Source organism: Cicer arietinum, chromosome 3, assembly GCF_000331145.2.
Source record: "Cicer arietinum cultivar CDC Frontier isolate Library 1 chromosome 3, Cicar.CDCFrontier_v2.0, whole genome shotgun sequence".
In the NCBI taxonomy this organism is placed as follows: Eukaryota; Viridiplantae; Streptophyta; class Magnoliopsida; order Fabales; family Fabaceae; genus Cicer; species Cicer arietinum.
In genome coordinates this window covers 76,052,574-76,066,296 of record NC_021162.2, presented here as the reverse complement: position 1 = coordinate 76,066,296, position 13,723 = coordinate 76,052,574, and the positions used below count along the sequence as shown (strand labels likewise).

General features: G+C 30.8%; 2 protein-coding genes across 11 annotated transcripts; one reads left to right on the top strand and one right to left on the bottom strand.

Annotated features, from left to right (window-relative positions):
• The first annotated feature begins 1,117 nt into the window (after nucleotides 1-1,117).
• Nucleotides 1,118-6,085, top strand: LOC101500832 (exosome complex component RRP41 homolog). 3 transcript variants are annotated; one of them, XM_004494733.4, is made up of 12 exons: nucleotides 1,118-1,471; nucleotides 2,074-2,151; nucleotides 2,283-2,329; nucleotides 2,441-2,501; nucleotides 2,671-2,709; nucleotides 2,825-2,892; nucleotides 3,668-3,746; nucleotides 3,834-3,870; nucleotides 4,038-4,154; nucleotides 4,302-4,387; nucleotides 5,720-5,809; nucleotides 5,903-6,085. In XM_004494733.4, exons 2-12 carry the CDS (start codon nucleotides 2,098-2,100, stop codon nucleotides 5,948-5,950), a joined length of 726 nt encoding a protein of 241 aa, XP_004494790.1. In that variant the 5' UTR covers nucleotides 1,118-1,471; nucleotides 2,074-2,097; the 3' UTR covers nucleotides 5,951-6,085. The 3 variants fall into 3 exon arrangements, with proteins under 3 accessions (XP_004494790.1, XP_004494789.1, XP_004494791.1); XM_004494732.4 differs by having other exon boundaries at nucleotides 1,331-1,471; nucleotides 2,040-2,151; XM_004494734.4 differs by lacking the exon at nucleotides 1,118-1,471 and having other exon boundaries at nucleotides 2,052-2,180.
• Nucleotides 6,086-7,899: 1,814 nt separating this feature from the next.
• Nucleotides 7,900-12,192, bottom strand: LOC101499665 (putative glucose-6-phosphate 1-epimerase). Of its 8 annotated transcripts, none has more exons than XM_073366679.1 (9): nucleotides 12,174-12,192; nucleotides 11,532-11,672; nucleotides 10,781-11,004; nucleotides 10,534-10,608; nucleotides 9,937-9,993; nucleotides 9,543-9,841; nucleotides 8,976-9,078; nucleotides 8,770-8,869; nucleotides 7,900-8,371 (listed from the first exon to the last, which is right to left on the bottom strand). In XM_073366679.1, exons 3-9 carry the CDS (start codon nucleotides 10,889-10,891, stop codon nucleotides 8,163-8,165), a joined length of 954 nt encoding a protein of 317 aa, XP_073222780.1. In that variant the 5' UTR covers nucleotides 10,892-11,004; nucleotides 11,532-11,672; nucleotides 12,174-12,192; the 3' UTR covers nucleotides 7,900-8,162. The 8 variants fall into 8 exon arrangements, with proteins under 8 accessions (XP_073222780.1, XP_004494786.1, XP_012569605.1 ...); XM_004494729.4 differs by lacking the exon at nucleotides 12,174-12,192 and adding an exon at nucleotides 11,763-12,027 and having other exon boundaries at nucleotides 11,528-11,672; XM_012714151.3 differs by lacking the exon at nucleotides 12,174-12,192 and adding an exon at nucleotides 11,763-12,027 and having other exon boundaries at nucleotides 10,781-10,999; nucleotides 11,528-11,672.
• Between the last annotated feature and the right edge of the window lie 1,531 nt (nucleotides 12,193-13,723).

Sequence of the window (13,723 nt, the reverse complement as noted above, 5' to 3'; positions counted from 1 at the left end):
ACTAATCTCATCATATATAGAATTGTGGTAGTAAAAAAATGGTTTAGACAATTAAAGTGAATAAAAAAACCTTTGGTATTAGAGTTGTTAAATAGGTCAACCTAACCTGAACCGTTCTTCTAGTCCGAAAATTCTAGTCATTTAAATAAAATAATTTAATCTAACTATTTTGTTATTAAATTGTCATTTTTTTAAGATAGTTTAACAAATGTAATGATAATAAAATAATGTCATATAACATGAGGTATCAACGTTGTCTCGTACACAAAACAGAGCTTTACATAACAGACTAGATAACCAAGTACTCCCTCTGATTTGTATTATAAGTAAAAGAGGTTTTAATTTTTGGTGACTGTTATAAACAAAAGTTAATTACTTTTAAATGATTAATATTATTATTCTTAATAATCCATCATTTTATTTAAAATATCTAATTTATATATTTAAATGTTTGACATTTAAAATAAACATTTTAATAAATTTAATTTGTATTTTACATTAAATCTAAAATAATATATATCTAACTACGTTTTTTAATATTTGTAAAAATAGCTTTATTCTTTATTATAACAGTAATCAAAAGAAGGATGATCTTACATAACTGTGTAGTTCTCAACACATATAAATTATATAACAATTCAAAATAGATAATAACTTGATAACTTCTGGCCTAGGTAGTGAAATAAATGTCCATATATATAAAAGTTGTATAAAAATACTTTTTTTCTGCTTATATTGATTTATAAATTAAGAACATTAAATTTAGCTTTTTTTTTTTTTCGTTTTGAACAGTATCTGACGCTATAAGTAAAAACTAAGAAATAATTGTCCCAACAAATTTTTGATGATTCAAAAGAATTTCACAAATCACTATTGATAAAATCAATTAATATTATGATGTAGAAGATTTTCATAGCTAATCTTTATCAAATTAAAGCCAATTGACCAAATTCAATCAAGGAACAACTTAAATGCATCGATTGTATTCTTTTTTTTTTTTTGGATTTTTTGTATAAAGAAAATAAGAGAAAACAAACAAATAAATTGCTCATTTTTTAGTTACAGTGGACCAATCAGTAATGCATTCAAACTGCCTAGTATAACCCTTATTTTCAATGCGGACCAAAAAAAACTCGAACTTGTATTAATATGTGACTCGGGGCAAATTGGTTGAAACTGGTGACTCGGCCGGTTCAGTGAACCGGAACGGGTCTATTCTTAACAATAGGAAAACCCTAACTCCTTAACCGTTTTCCCTTCGCTCTCACTCTCAGCCAGACTCCACCGCTGCGTTGCCGTCGCTCAGTTTCACGGACGTTTCTCCCTTCTCCTCTCCGTGAATACGGCCGCCCCACATTTTCCTCTGTCCGGTTCAGTTTTGAGGCACTCTTCTTCGTACTGTGCTCATTCTTATCTTCATTTAACACTCCAGTTTTTGTGTTTACACTCCAGTTTGTGTTTATCGTTCAAGGTATTTTCTAATTTACGTTCATAGGTTTATTATCGGTTGCTATGATGCTCTGTTGTTTTGTTTCTAATTTATGATTTTGAATTCTGAAATTAAAAGCTTTGTTCTAAACTTTCCTTTCATTTGTTAGATTTAGAATGAGATATTAGTACACGAGCATCACATGCTTGTATCTTGTTTGAAATTTTATTTTGTTCAATTCCACTTAATTAAATATCAAGAAATAAATTAACACTGTAAAAGTTCAATGTAGCACAAGTTGAAAGCCAATAAATTAAATAGTTGAATGGTTTTCATCTAATGAAGGATTGAGATTATTTTATATTTTTTGAGTCAAAATTCAATTAGAGCGAGGACAATAAAAATATCATATATAGCCATGACTGCTAATACTGACACTGAACGGCCAGCCACACCCCCCACCGGTCTCTCTGCTGTCTTCTTTTCTTATATGAAATTGATAAAAGCAAAATTGATTTGGTCTAATTTATGCAAAATCTCATAGTTGTGTATTGATAACTTGGACTTTGGAAGATTTTATTAAGTCCCTTTTCTTCTTTGAATTTTGAAGCAAAGAGCACAGTAACAGAAAATAACATTGCCAGGGAAAAATAATCTCAACACCAAAAATGGAGTACGTCAACCCAGAAGGACTTCGCGTGGATGGTCGCCGACCCATGGAAGTACTGTTGTTTCCCCCCTCTTTTCTCCAGTTAATTTTCTTTCTATTATTGAATTCCACGTGTGATTTTAGTGCTGTTTTTGTTATGTGAACTTTACCTTATCACCTTCTCCCCTCTTTATGCAATTCTAGATGCGACAGATTCGGGCTGAGATTGGTGCTGTATCCAAAGCTGATGGGTAGATTTATTTTTTTGCCCCTTAAACTTTCAAATTTTCAATTTATTTTTTAAATTTAGTAATTTTATTCGAAGCATTTCACCATAAAGTTCTCTTTCATTGTGAAACCAGTTCTGCAATTTTCGAGATGGGTAATACCAAAGTGATTGCTGCTGTTTATGGCCCTAGAGAGGTACTATATAATAATTTAACTTGCTTATCCATTGTTACTATTGTATTTTGAAGATGGATAATTATCATTTCTGAGGGGTTACTCAGCTTTGATGTTTAGAAAAGTTTTGAATTTGCAGTTGAGCTTTAGATTATGTTTCCATTTTTTTAGTAACTTTTATATATTTCAGGTTCAAAATAGAAGCCAGCAAATGAGTGACCAGGCTCTGGTATCTTTCTTCTATTAAGTTATAAATATAATATATTACATTGGGTGTACTTTTTGTTTATTCATATGCATTGTTCTGAAAATTTAATAGCTGTTCATCTGCTTTCCATGTCTAGGTTCGATGTGAATACAGCATGGCTAATTTTAGCACCGGTGATCGCATGAGGAAACCAAAGGGCGACAGGTTATTTCTTATTTACTTGTTTTATCAAAGTTCACACTTAATTGATATCGTATCGATGGACTAATAGGACGGGAGTGAGGGTGTCAATAATAGAATCACTCCTGAGAATAACTTGCATTTCCGAATTAGAGTATTAGACATTTTCATCTCTTTGCGTAAGTAGGAATTAAACTACGTAAGAGGTGTCTAAAATAGATATTGAATTCAGGAGTTGTACTATGTTTTCCTTTTTTGGATGGAATTTTGGTAAGGCTTGGTGGTTGTTGTGAAGTAATGTAGATGCTGGTTTGATTGAGAGGGTAAGTGAATAGGGCAGCATTTTAAGGGAGGAAATGGTTGCAAATTGCAATTCTGTTGATTGTCAAGATAAAGCATAAATTGTTCACAGGTCCAACTCCACAAAACCCTGGTAAAAAAAGTGATGCTAACCTTGCTTGTATGAGAGGTTAAGCAGTTTAAAGAGATACCGTGTATAAATTGGAGAAATAAGGATGGGAGAGGGATCCGGTACGTTTGTTTGTTGTATTGTGATTGGAGAAAGGAGTAATCCTTTGTGAAAGGGAAATCTTTGGAGGAGAGTCTCCTCTCTTACTATCATTCCTGTTGTTCTTAACAGACTTGTTGCTCAATGTTTTAGACATAAATATTACCTCATTTTGTTTGTTTTTCAGAGTTTGTTAACCGGTTCCTCTTGTAAGGTTCCCTAACCCTTGGATGATGGGACAACCTCTTGTTTTGTACTTCTATATTTAATTGAAGTTTGCTCACGCTACAGGAGATCGACTGAAATTTCTCTGGTTATTCGGCAAACCATGGAAGCATGCATATTAACGCATTTAATGCCCCGTTCCCAGGTTCTATTACAGTCTTTGGAACTTCTTCTTTACTCAGTGTAAATTTTGTATTTTCTTTTTGCAATAATTTGGTTATTTAATTTTCAGATAGATATTTATGTTCAAGTTCTTCAAGCAGATGGAGGTAATTCACGCCTGATAATGGGATCATGTGATCATTTTCTCCTCTTGTTATTTTTTTTTCTTGTGCTCTTTTGGAAAACTTGTCTCCTGTTAATTGTCAGTAGTAATATAGAAAACTTGTCCCTCTGTCCTTTTATATAAATTTTGTTTGTAACGTGTCTTTTGTAGGAACTAGATCTGCTTGTATAAATGCTGCAACTTTGGCTCTAGCTGATGCTGGGATTCCTATGCGCGATCTTGTAACTTCCTGTAGTGCTGGATACCTCAATAGCACGCCTCTGCTTGGTATATATATGTTTTACTGGAAATTCTCACTTGGTATTTAACCAAAGGGCGGTGTGTCTTTTTTTGGTTCAGTGATTCAGTCAACTTTTGATATAGCACTCTATGGCTTGTCATAACTATTGAAAGTTGCTCAATGAATGTGGACAGATTTGAATTATGTAGAAGACAGTGCTGGAGGTCCTGATGTAACTGTTGGAATTCTGCCGAAGTTGGATAAAGTGACACTTCTTCAGGTAAACTTTTCATATTATTTTCTCTATATTTCTTTTGTAGTCAGCGAAGTAAATTAACTCGGAAAAAGTGAAGGTTATGGATTGTGTAGCTTTTTTTCTTAAATGCGAAAGTTTCTAATGTTTTTACTGGAGGTATTTTCCTTTTTTATAGAGGCCTTGTGATCCATCTCTATTTCAATTCTTCCTCATGCTATCTGACTTGTCATTGGCAATTAACAAAATCATATAAAGACCATTGCTTTTGAAGCTGTATTTCCTCTCCCTCCTTTTCCAAAATTGTTCGCGTCATTAACCTAGATTATTGATTTGATCTTCTAAATAAGTGAGAACTTCACTTTAGAGGAAAAAGTAGGAGTTATACCCAATGAAGTGCGTCCCTCACTTCTGGGGACCAAATTCAAGGATTCTGCACCAGTGCACCTTTTGATTTACTTTTTTTCCTTCCTAGACTTCCATTTTGCTTTTGATGAAGATGTATTGAACCTTTACTCTCTGGTGGATGTTCGGCAATACTTTTGTTTAGTATCGGTCAAGTAAAGCTAATATTCTTAGTAACAGTTTAACACTTAATTTGTGGAATCCAGCAACATATTTTAATTTCTTCATTGCAATATTTCATTAGTTCTCCAAATTTGACCTGATATTGTGAAGTTGTATTTGTTTCGTGCACACTATGTTGTCAATGGCGGTTAGTGTCCGACCCCCAAAATGCTACAGCAGCATAGCGGGTAGCTGCCATACTATGGCCGGTACGTCAAAGTCTAGGGAAATAATGCATGAAATTTATACCATAATACCATGCATGTATTATTATTATAATATATATACAAGCTAAAAAATAGAAGAATTACATAAAGCTAAAGAAGTTTTAGGGTAAAACGACTAAAAACTCCAACAACAAAAATAGGGGAGGGGGGAAACAGCTATCAGTTGAGGGCTTATTTGGATTTTTAGAAGAGCTTCACTGTAGCAGCTGCTATTTGGCTGCTACAGCAGCTACTAAAAATGCAAAGCAACAGGGTTTCATGCAGTGTCTTTGTGCAGCTACGAAATGCCACTATAGCAGGCACTGATGACTTCAGAGCGTGCACACATTATGATTAATCATAAAGGCTGAATAAGGTTTGAAAACTTGAACATTTTAACAGAAATGGACCACTGTAACATTTGTTTGTATAGGGCAATGCATTTATTTTCTTCACCAGTTTCTTTCATTGGAATTTTCTCTTGAATTTTAGCTAGTTGCGATGTTACATAGTAGTAATTTAGAATAGAAATGGCTTTTACCTAATTTTTTGACTACCGGACATCAAATTTTGCTACTTGCTGTAGATGGATTCTAAACTACCAGTTGACATTTTGGAAAATGTTATGCAACTGGCTACGGAAGGCTGCAAAGCAATTGCAAACTACATACGAGAAGTAAGAACCTGTCTCATTTATGTGATATAAAAATAAAAACATGGTCCTCATTCATTTCATAGCTTAATTCTCGATTTCTTTATTGGTATGCAGATTTTATTGGAGAACACAAAGCAACTTGAATATCGACGGGGTTCATAGTCTTTATAGAAGTAATGTTTTCTTTTGGCTTGTATTTTATGTTACTCGATTTCATGTTATAAATATAACCTGATATTATGGTGGTTATTTTATGTAACCTAATTTTTCCGGAATTGCAAGTTCATTCTTTCATCATTTATGCCTTTTCTTTTCTTCATTTTAAGATTCTAAATTAGTATTTATCAGTAAACTTTTTTGGCTTATGGTACTGAACGAAGCGGGAAAACTAGAATGTGAATGTTGTTGTTGCCTAGTTATCGTTTTACCATTGAACCGTTAACAACAGTATCTCATGGATGTTTATTATAAAGAATTGTGATTTTTCCCTAATGAAAAAGTTCTTTGTTGCAATATTGATGTTTATGAATTTTTTTTTTGACGGGGATGTTTATGAACTTATGAAGTAAATGAACAGAACTTTTGAAGAAATTGAGACGTGATTTCAAATTACACTACGGGTTTGAAATGACAGATCCTAGAGGGTGTAGACAAGTTGAGTTAAGTCGTTGTTTGTCAGATTCAATATAATTTTTACCTAAAATGAATTTGATTATGAGCAGGTTCGGTTAAGTTAGTCGATTATAAAAATATTATTTTAAAAAATATAATTAAATTTAAATATTGAACATTTAAAAAATAATAAAAATATATAATAATATATTATTTAATATTTAAAATAAATTCACAAATACAACAAAATATTTAAATCCATTAAATTACTAAAAAATTTCAAATATAATTTGACAATTAGATTTTAGTTATACATTAATAGTAAATAAATTAATAAAAATGTATATATCATGTTAATGAGTTAGGTTTTTGGTTCAAAATGTTAAATCTCTTATTTAGGGATGTTCACAAGTTGGGTTGGATAGATTTTGACCAATTTTAATAGAAAATTTTACCCCATATCCCCCTAATTATACCTATACCTTCAAATCAGCATTTTTACCCCGTTTAAACAATAAAGCTTCAAAAAATTTATCATTTTCCATTTCAAGTTTTCTAAAACTTAAAGAGTGAGTTTTTTTTCTCTAAACTTCCGGAAAACTTGAGAACAAGTTTTTTGATAAACAAAATACACTCCGGAAAACTTGTTTGAAGTTCTCCGGTACAGAAGCCTTTTCTAAAAAACATTTTTTGAAATTCTCCGGTACAGAAGCCTCTTCCGAAAAATATTTTTTGTAGTTCTCCAGTACATAACACTATTTCGGAAAACTTTTTTGAACATAAAACAAAGTACATTAAATAGAAGAAAAAAAAACATCAAATTGAAAAAAAAATACATCAAACTAAAAGATTAAACTCATATATGAAGCTATGGTTTAGAGATGAAGACCAGAAAATCATATGTTTCATCTTCCGAAATTCTTTATATTTTAAATTTAATTAATAACATATAAATAATTAATGCATCTAAATAATTTTATATATGTCACGTCATTAAAAATACTATTTTCGTAAATGGATAATAATAATAATAGAAGAATTAAAAGTACAACTAATCCTAATATTTTCTATTGTCCTAACTTGTCATGGATATTCAAATTAGTTTTGGCGCTTTAGATGTGCCAGTATGCTAGAGTCACACACCGGAGACATTGTGGGCCGTCACCTAGGCATCCTAGAATCACAAAAGCTAAACATATTTATATCCTCAAAATTAGACTTTTTAAAAATAATCTCTCAACATATCGTTTTTTCTATACCACTTGTTTAAGTGTTTAGTTTTTATTTTTATTTTTATATCACTTGTTTTTTAAGGACAAAAGAACAAGCCACTTGTGTTTTTATATCTCTCATGACAGGTTCGTATCCTATTTTTTAAGATCCAAAATGATCTGCTATCTTTCTTCAACCACTCATTTAAATTTCATGTTCCAAATCAGCTGTGCAGTCACAAGTTAACTTTTCAAACACTACCACTTTTTTTTTTTTAAATATAGGAATACAAATATAATTATCAATTAATCAATCAACTCATGAATTTAACAAAATAATTAAAATATCCGAAATTTTGCAGCCATTCTAACAAAAACATAGGCTTTTTTCTTTCTTTCTTTCTTTCTACTATTTGTAGCATGAAAAAAAAACAACAGAAAACTTGATGACTCCTACAAAGCACTACTATTTACTAAAAGTAACTTAATGCTACATTGCTAAATGTAACACAAACTCAGATAAGATTAAATTTTGTACAATTCCATCCTCTTCAAAGACCACTTTTGTCGAGACCCAAAAGGTCGCTACAAAAACTCGATGGCACAACCGATAGTTGAAGCCGCCCCGTCCATTCCTCTCCAGGCTTCAAGTTGACAGGTTTCTCTATCACTGCTGCATCTACACAAAGCATTTGTTTGTACTCCTCGTCACCGAAGTCCACCATCAACTTCGATTTCTTCTCCCACGGATTCCACACGGCTGCACACAGAAACAAACATGTCACCAATATCAAGAAAGTCGCCATAAAACTACATACCATAGATGAAAGTTCTGCATAGCTTTTGTGTAACATTTTAAAAGCTTGTTTACATCCGAAGTCAAGTTAAGTAGATTAGTGTTGTTGGTCACATTTGAGGAACTAGAAAGATATACAGTGTAAACTTTTACTAGCTACGGGCGTGTACAAATTGATTTATTTGATTTTATCTACTAGCATAAGCACTTGTGAGACTATTTGAGATAGCTTATGAAAATAACTTATAACTTACATCAAAACAATTTGACTTTATTTTACCTTTGGTCATAAAAACTGCTTATACATAAAGCACTTAATTAAGTTGTTTTTACTCACATGGCCTAAATGGTAAATAGCTTACCAACATCAGGGAGACCTTCCTTTCTTATAAGATATGTTCGTTTCCTCTCATGATCTAGAACAGCGATTATGTTTGGAGAGCTAAGATAAACACGATCAACCTGCACGCAAAAAAAGGTCGATTTTAAAAACCTCTTTATTCATGCGTTGTGAAACTATAAATATGTATATGATGTTGTAAACATAAATATAACACAGAAGATTTACCTCAGATTCAAATGTTATCGCATCTCCTTGTTCTGTAAATCGTTCTTTTTGGGAAAGGTTGTCCAGGTAATCAAGTGTCTCAAGGCCTTCAATCCTTATCTCACTATACAGAATTGTGTTGATGTGTGTTTTAATTATCATACTTAAAGAAAGTTCTTTATTCTAAAACTATCAGGGTGATAAAGTCTAGTAATATTTAGTCTTTAGCATGTAAACAAGAAACATAGTCCAGTTAATTTAAAGCCATCATTAAATAATGCATTAAATGAATTATTTGCAGAAAATGGTTGTTTAAGATAAAAAAATCCAAGTATTTATCAGTGTTGTTAAATAGCGGTTATAGTTGCGCATAGTGCTATAGCATAACGGAATTTGAACATATCGCTATTGTTATGCAATAAATTATTGTCAAATAGCCGCTATAGCACTATAGCATAGCGGAACTTGAACAAATCACTATTTTTCGTGTTTGACAACACTGGTATTTATCGTCAATGAAAAATGATTGTTGGAGATCATCTTACGTCCTCAAAAAAGAAAATGACTGTCAAGTACAAGAATCCATACCTAATGTCAGAAACCAATAAGTATGTGTGGTATGCGAATGAGAAACTAAATGGCTTGCCGTTGATATTCCTAATTCGGGATATCAGGGTTAGGTCTCCTTTGGTTGTAAGAGACACTCGAAGACGGCACTCAAAACTAAATGGCCAGCACTTCACGTCTTCCTCAGATGATTTGAGTAGCAAGTCAACAAAGGATTTCCCACTGGAATCATTTGCAGGCAGAGGAGGAGGATTCTCGTCAACTATCCACATTCGATTTCTTGCAAATCCATGCAGCTCCAGCGATCCACAGTTTCCAAACTATTATACAAATTTAGATCTAATACACATGAGTTATTTGTGTCAAAATTTTTGACATTTGAGACCAAAAACAAAAAAATAGTAATTAATCATACCTGTGGAAAACATATAGGAATTCCTCCTCGTATTGCTTTTGGAGCCTTCAAAATTGTCTACAATCAATTGCAAATATGAGAAAGTAATAAGACGGATCACCTTTTTACAGAGTAAAACTGGCTAAAATTCTATATTTCCATAATTTCATCATCTCCACACCAAGGTGCGAAAGAGGCAGCGACTATTATTGCTACACATCAACATCGTCAATTAGTAAAATGGATATCCTGTCACCGTTTACTTAATTAATATCCAACTCTGGTGGTTGAATGCCATTCAGATGTCTAAATCCAGCTTTTACTATATTTGCAAACACAATAAGAATGAAAAAACACCAAATATGTGCTAGCTATTAGCAAAAGGAGTGCAATCATTGTAAGAAAAGAGTAAAATGCTAATCAATAGACCTTTTCTTCCTTCCTTCTCTTTTGTATTGATATGATTAATGAACAATGTGGAAGATTATGACTTGTCAACCTCTGAACTCATTCCATTTTTCTACGGAAATTTGAAGCAGTTGATTTATATGGGAATCAATTCTGTTCCATACCATCCAAAAAAATACCTTATAATCAACGATTAAATAAAAGACACACCTTGCTGCTTGTGAATAGAAGTTCTTCCCCATGCTCGTTACGCCACGAAGTGACCTGTGCTCCATGTAAACTTACCTAATTTCACGATAAGACGGTTATTCCCGATACCACCATAAGTATATGCTCAAACTAGAAATATCATTAGGAACCAAGTTTTCCTTTTTACGTATTGAATTGAAAGGTATAAATGATAAAATCATGATTTCATCACCGATGTGAATACATCAAAAAACAAGTTCTCACTCACCCGTGCAGAAGCGCCTTGTGGGGTCCGAAGTACAACTTGATCAATTCCATTCCAGTCCTTTGTAATTTCAGTTGCTGCTCTAAAATCCCAAACAGCTGCAGAATGTCCCATCTAAAATAATTTAGATTCTCTATTCTCGAGTCTCCGAGCGAAACCTAATAAGCTTATTGAATTTGGTACACGCCAATGCCGAGGGATTGAAGGGGAATCAGTCCACACCTATACTGAATCAAACAACTTAATTACCTTAATCAATCAAAAGCAAAATCCTAAAAGCCAATTAGATCACCTAATTTATATTCTATCCTCACAGATATGATTCAGATCTAGGGAGCCCTAAATCTATTGAAATAAACAAGAAAATAACTATGAATGTATATGAAAATTCCATTAAAGCCCTGGAAGACAAAAACAGAAACATTCAAGTTTGAACAGTTGGCAATTGAATATCAATAAACCTGGCACACACCTAAACATGTCCCTTGAAACTTGTCAGATTTACAGCACAAAAAGACAAGCATACACTTAAAGAACTTGGAAAGATTCAACAATTTTTATACAATGCATAAAACCAAGACACATAACAACTGTAAAAAAATAAATTTCTACAATAATATAACCAAAATAACAATAACAGTTTCTTAAAGAAAATGCAACTTATTGAATAAAATCCAAAAATTCTAAAGCAAAACCCCCTCAAACTATAGACATTGCTACAGAAGCAACTTTAATTTTTCAACCACTTACTTACGTTAGCAATCTTGAACCAGTAATTCCAACAGAAACCACAAATTGACACAGGGTCTTGAATGATAATGCATGACCACTGTCAAATAGGTTCAAAAATGCACACATCCAACGAAAAGAATCAGTACCTGTTCATTCAAAATAACTGCAACAACAAGCCAAAGGGATGAGAGAGGGAAAAAAAAAAGAAGAAATAAATTATGAGAAATAAAGAAACTGTAAAGTTGAAAGGTACCCTTTTCTTAGAAGTATTCATTCAAACACTAAACTTGCAAATGAATCAAGAAAAGTTTAAAACTTTCAACCAACCAAGATTTGAAAAAAAAAATAGAGGAACTGGGTAGGTGGCAAAATAGTGGGAAGATTAGATAAACATTAATGTTAATGATTTAAATTAAAAATAAAAGAAAAAGCAGAAGATAAGGAGAAAAAACCGGTTTCGTAAATTGTGTAATGTTGTGTTGTGTGCTGAAGAGATCTAATCTAAGGATTAAGACGTGGAGAGATACGAGAAATACATTTACACAAACACATGTACAAACCGTCAAATTATTTTACATTTTTAATGTTTTATTTATTCTAATAATTTATAATAGGAAAATTTAAATTAAAATATACACCGTTCCAGTATAAGGTTGAAAGGTACCTTTTGGTTTGGAGTGTGCTTCTTGATTGAGAGAGAGAATCAAAACTCATACGTTCTCTTCTCTATATGAATAATCAAAATTTAAATGAAAATTAACTTTTTATATATATATATGAGTTTAATTTATATGTATTTTTATTATAAAATATTTTATTTTAAAAATAATTATTATATAAATCAGATAATTTTTAATATATAAAGTTGTGATTCACCAAAAATATATATAAATAAAATGATATATATACATCTCTTAATGTTTTTTTTTTTAATATATAAGAATAAAAATAAAAATATTGTATTCTTGAAAGTTGAAAACAGAGAGCTATCACATCACATCAAAATCAAACTACTTTTAGGACATGCGTATTTGTTGAGTATTTATTCTTTTTTCTCTAATGAGTTGTGAAAAATGGATTTGTCAGGGATATCCAGGGCTTATCTTTCAAATTGTCTTCTTTTTTCTTTTCTCTTTGATGGGAAACACCTGCAACTTTTTCTTAATATACATTATTATAGAGATAGACACAAATATAGGACTTAGGTAATATTTTTTGAGTTACAAATTATTTTTATTATTGATGTTGACTGCTTTATTTCAATAATAACTAATGCTCTCGTCAAATAATAAAAATAATAACTAATGCTCGTTTGGATAGGATTTTAAATCTACAAAAATATAAAACAAGAAGACCTTATATTAAACAAAGATCATTTTTATGTTATTTAAAAATCAAACATTTATTACTTTGACTTTACAAATTGTTTATCATTGGGAATTTTGTATTTATTTTCTGTTTTTTTAAGTTCACCAGTAATTATGTATTTTTAAAAATAATTCATCTTGACATTTTTAAACATTTTATATAATTTAATTAAAATTGTACTTCTAATGTATATATTTATCTTGACTTGTATTATATGTAGAAAGGTTAGTTTTTGAAAATCAAATATTTTACTTCTTAGTGATTATTTCATTTTAGAGTGGTAAAAATTGATTTGAGTTGAATTAATTTTATTAAAATTAAGTTGAAAATAAATTAACTTATGTTTTTATTTATTACAGTAAAAAAAATCTTATCAATTTATGTTATTTGAATTAAAATTGATTTTGAATGTATAATTATCAAAATAGATATTGACATGTATATATAAAATTATATTTCATTTTTATTTTATATAATTATTGAAATTTATATTGCATTATTAAAACTTTTAAATTAAGATGCATATTGTGCTACAAACTTTTTTATATTAATATAGATAGTTTAATTTGATTAGATATATTATATTAATTTTTTTGATACAACATACTCCTATATTGATTAATAAATTCCGTCAAACCAGTAGAAAGACAAAATATTGAATGCAAATTAACTAGTAGTTTAATAAATAAATTATTTATGATTCAGATATATTTTTGTTTAGTTAGTTAGTTTATTTATTTTAAATTACAATAAAAAATTATAACAAATAAAAAAATTAATTACAATAATAAAGATAAAATTAAAAGAAAAATAATAAGATATAAACTACTTGTTTCAAAAAATACT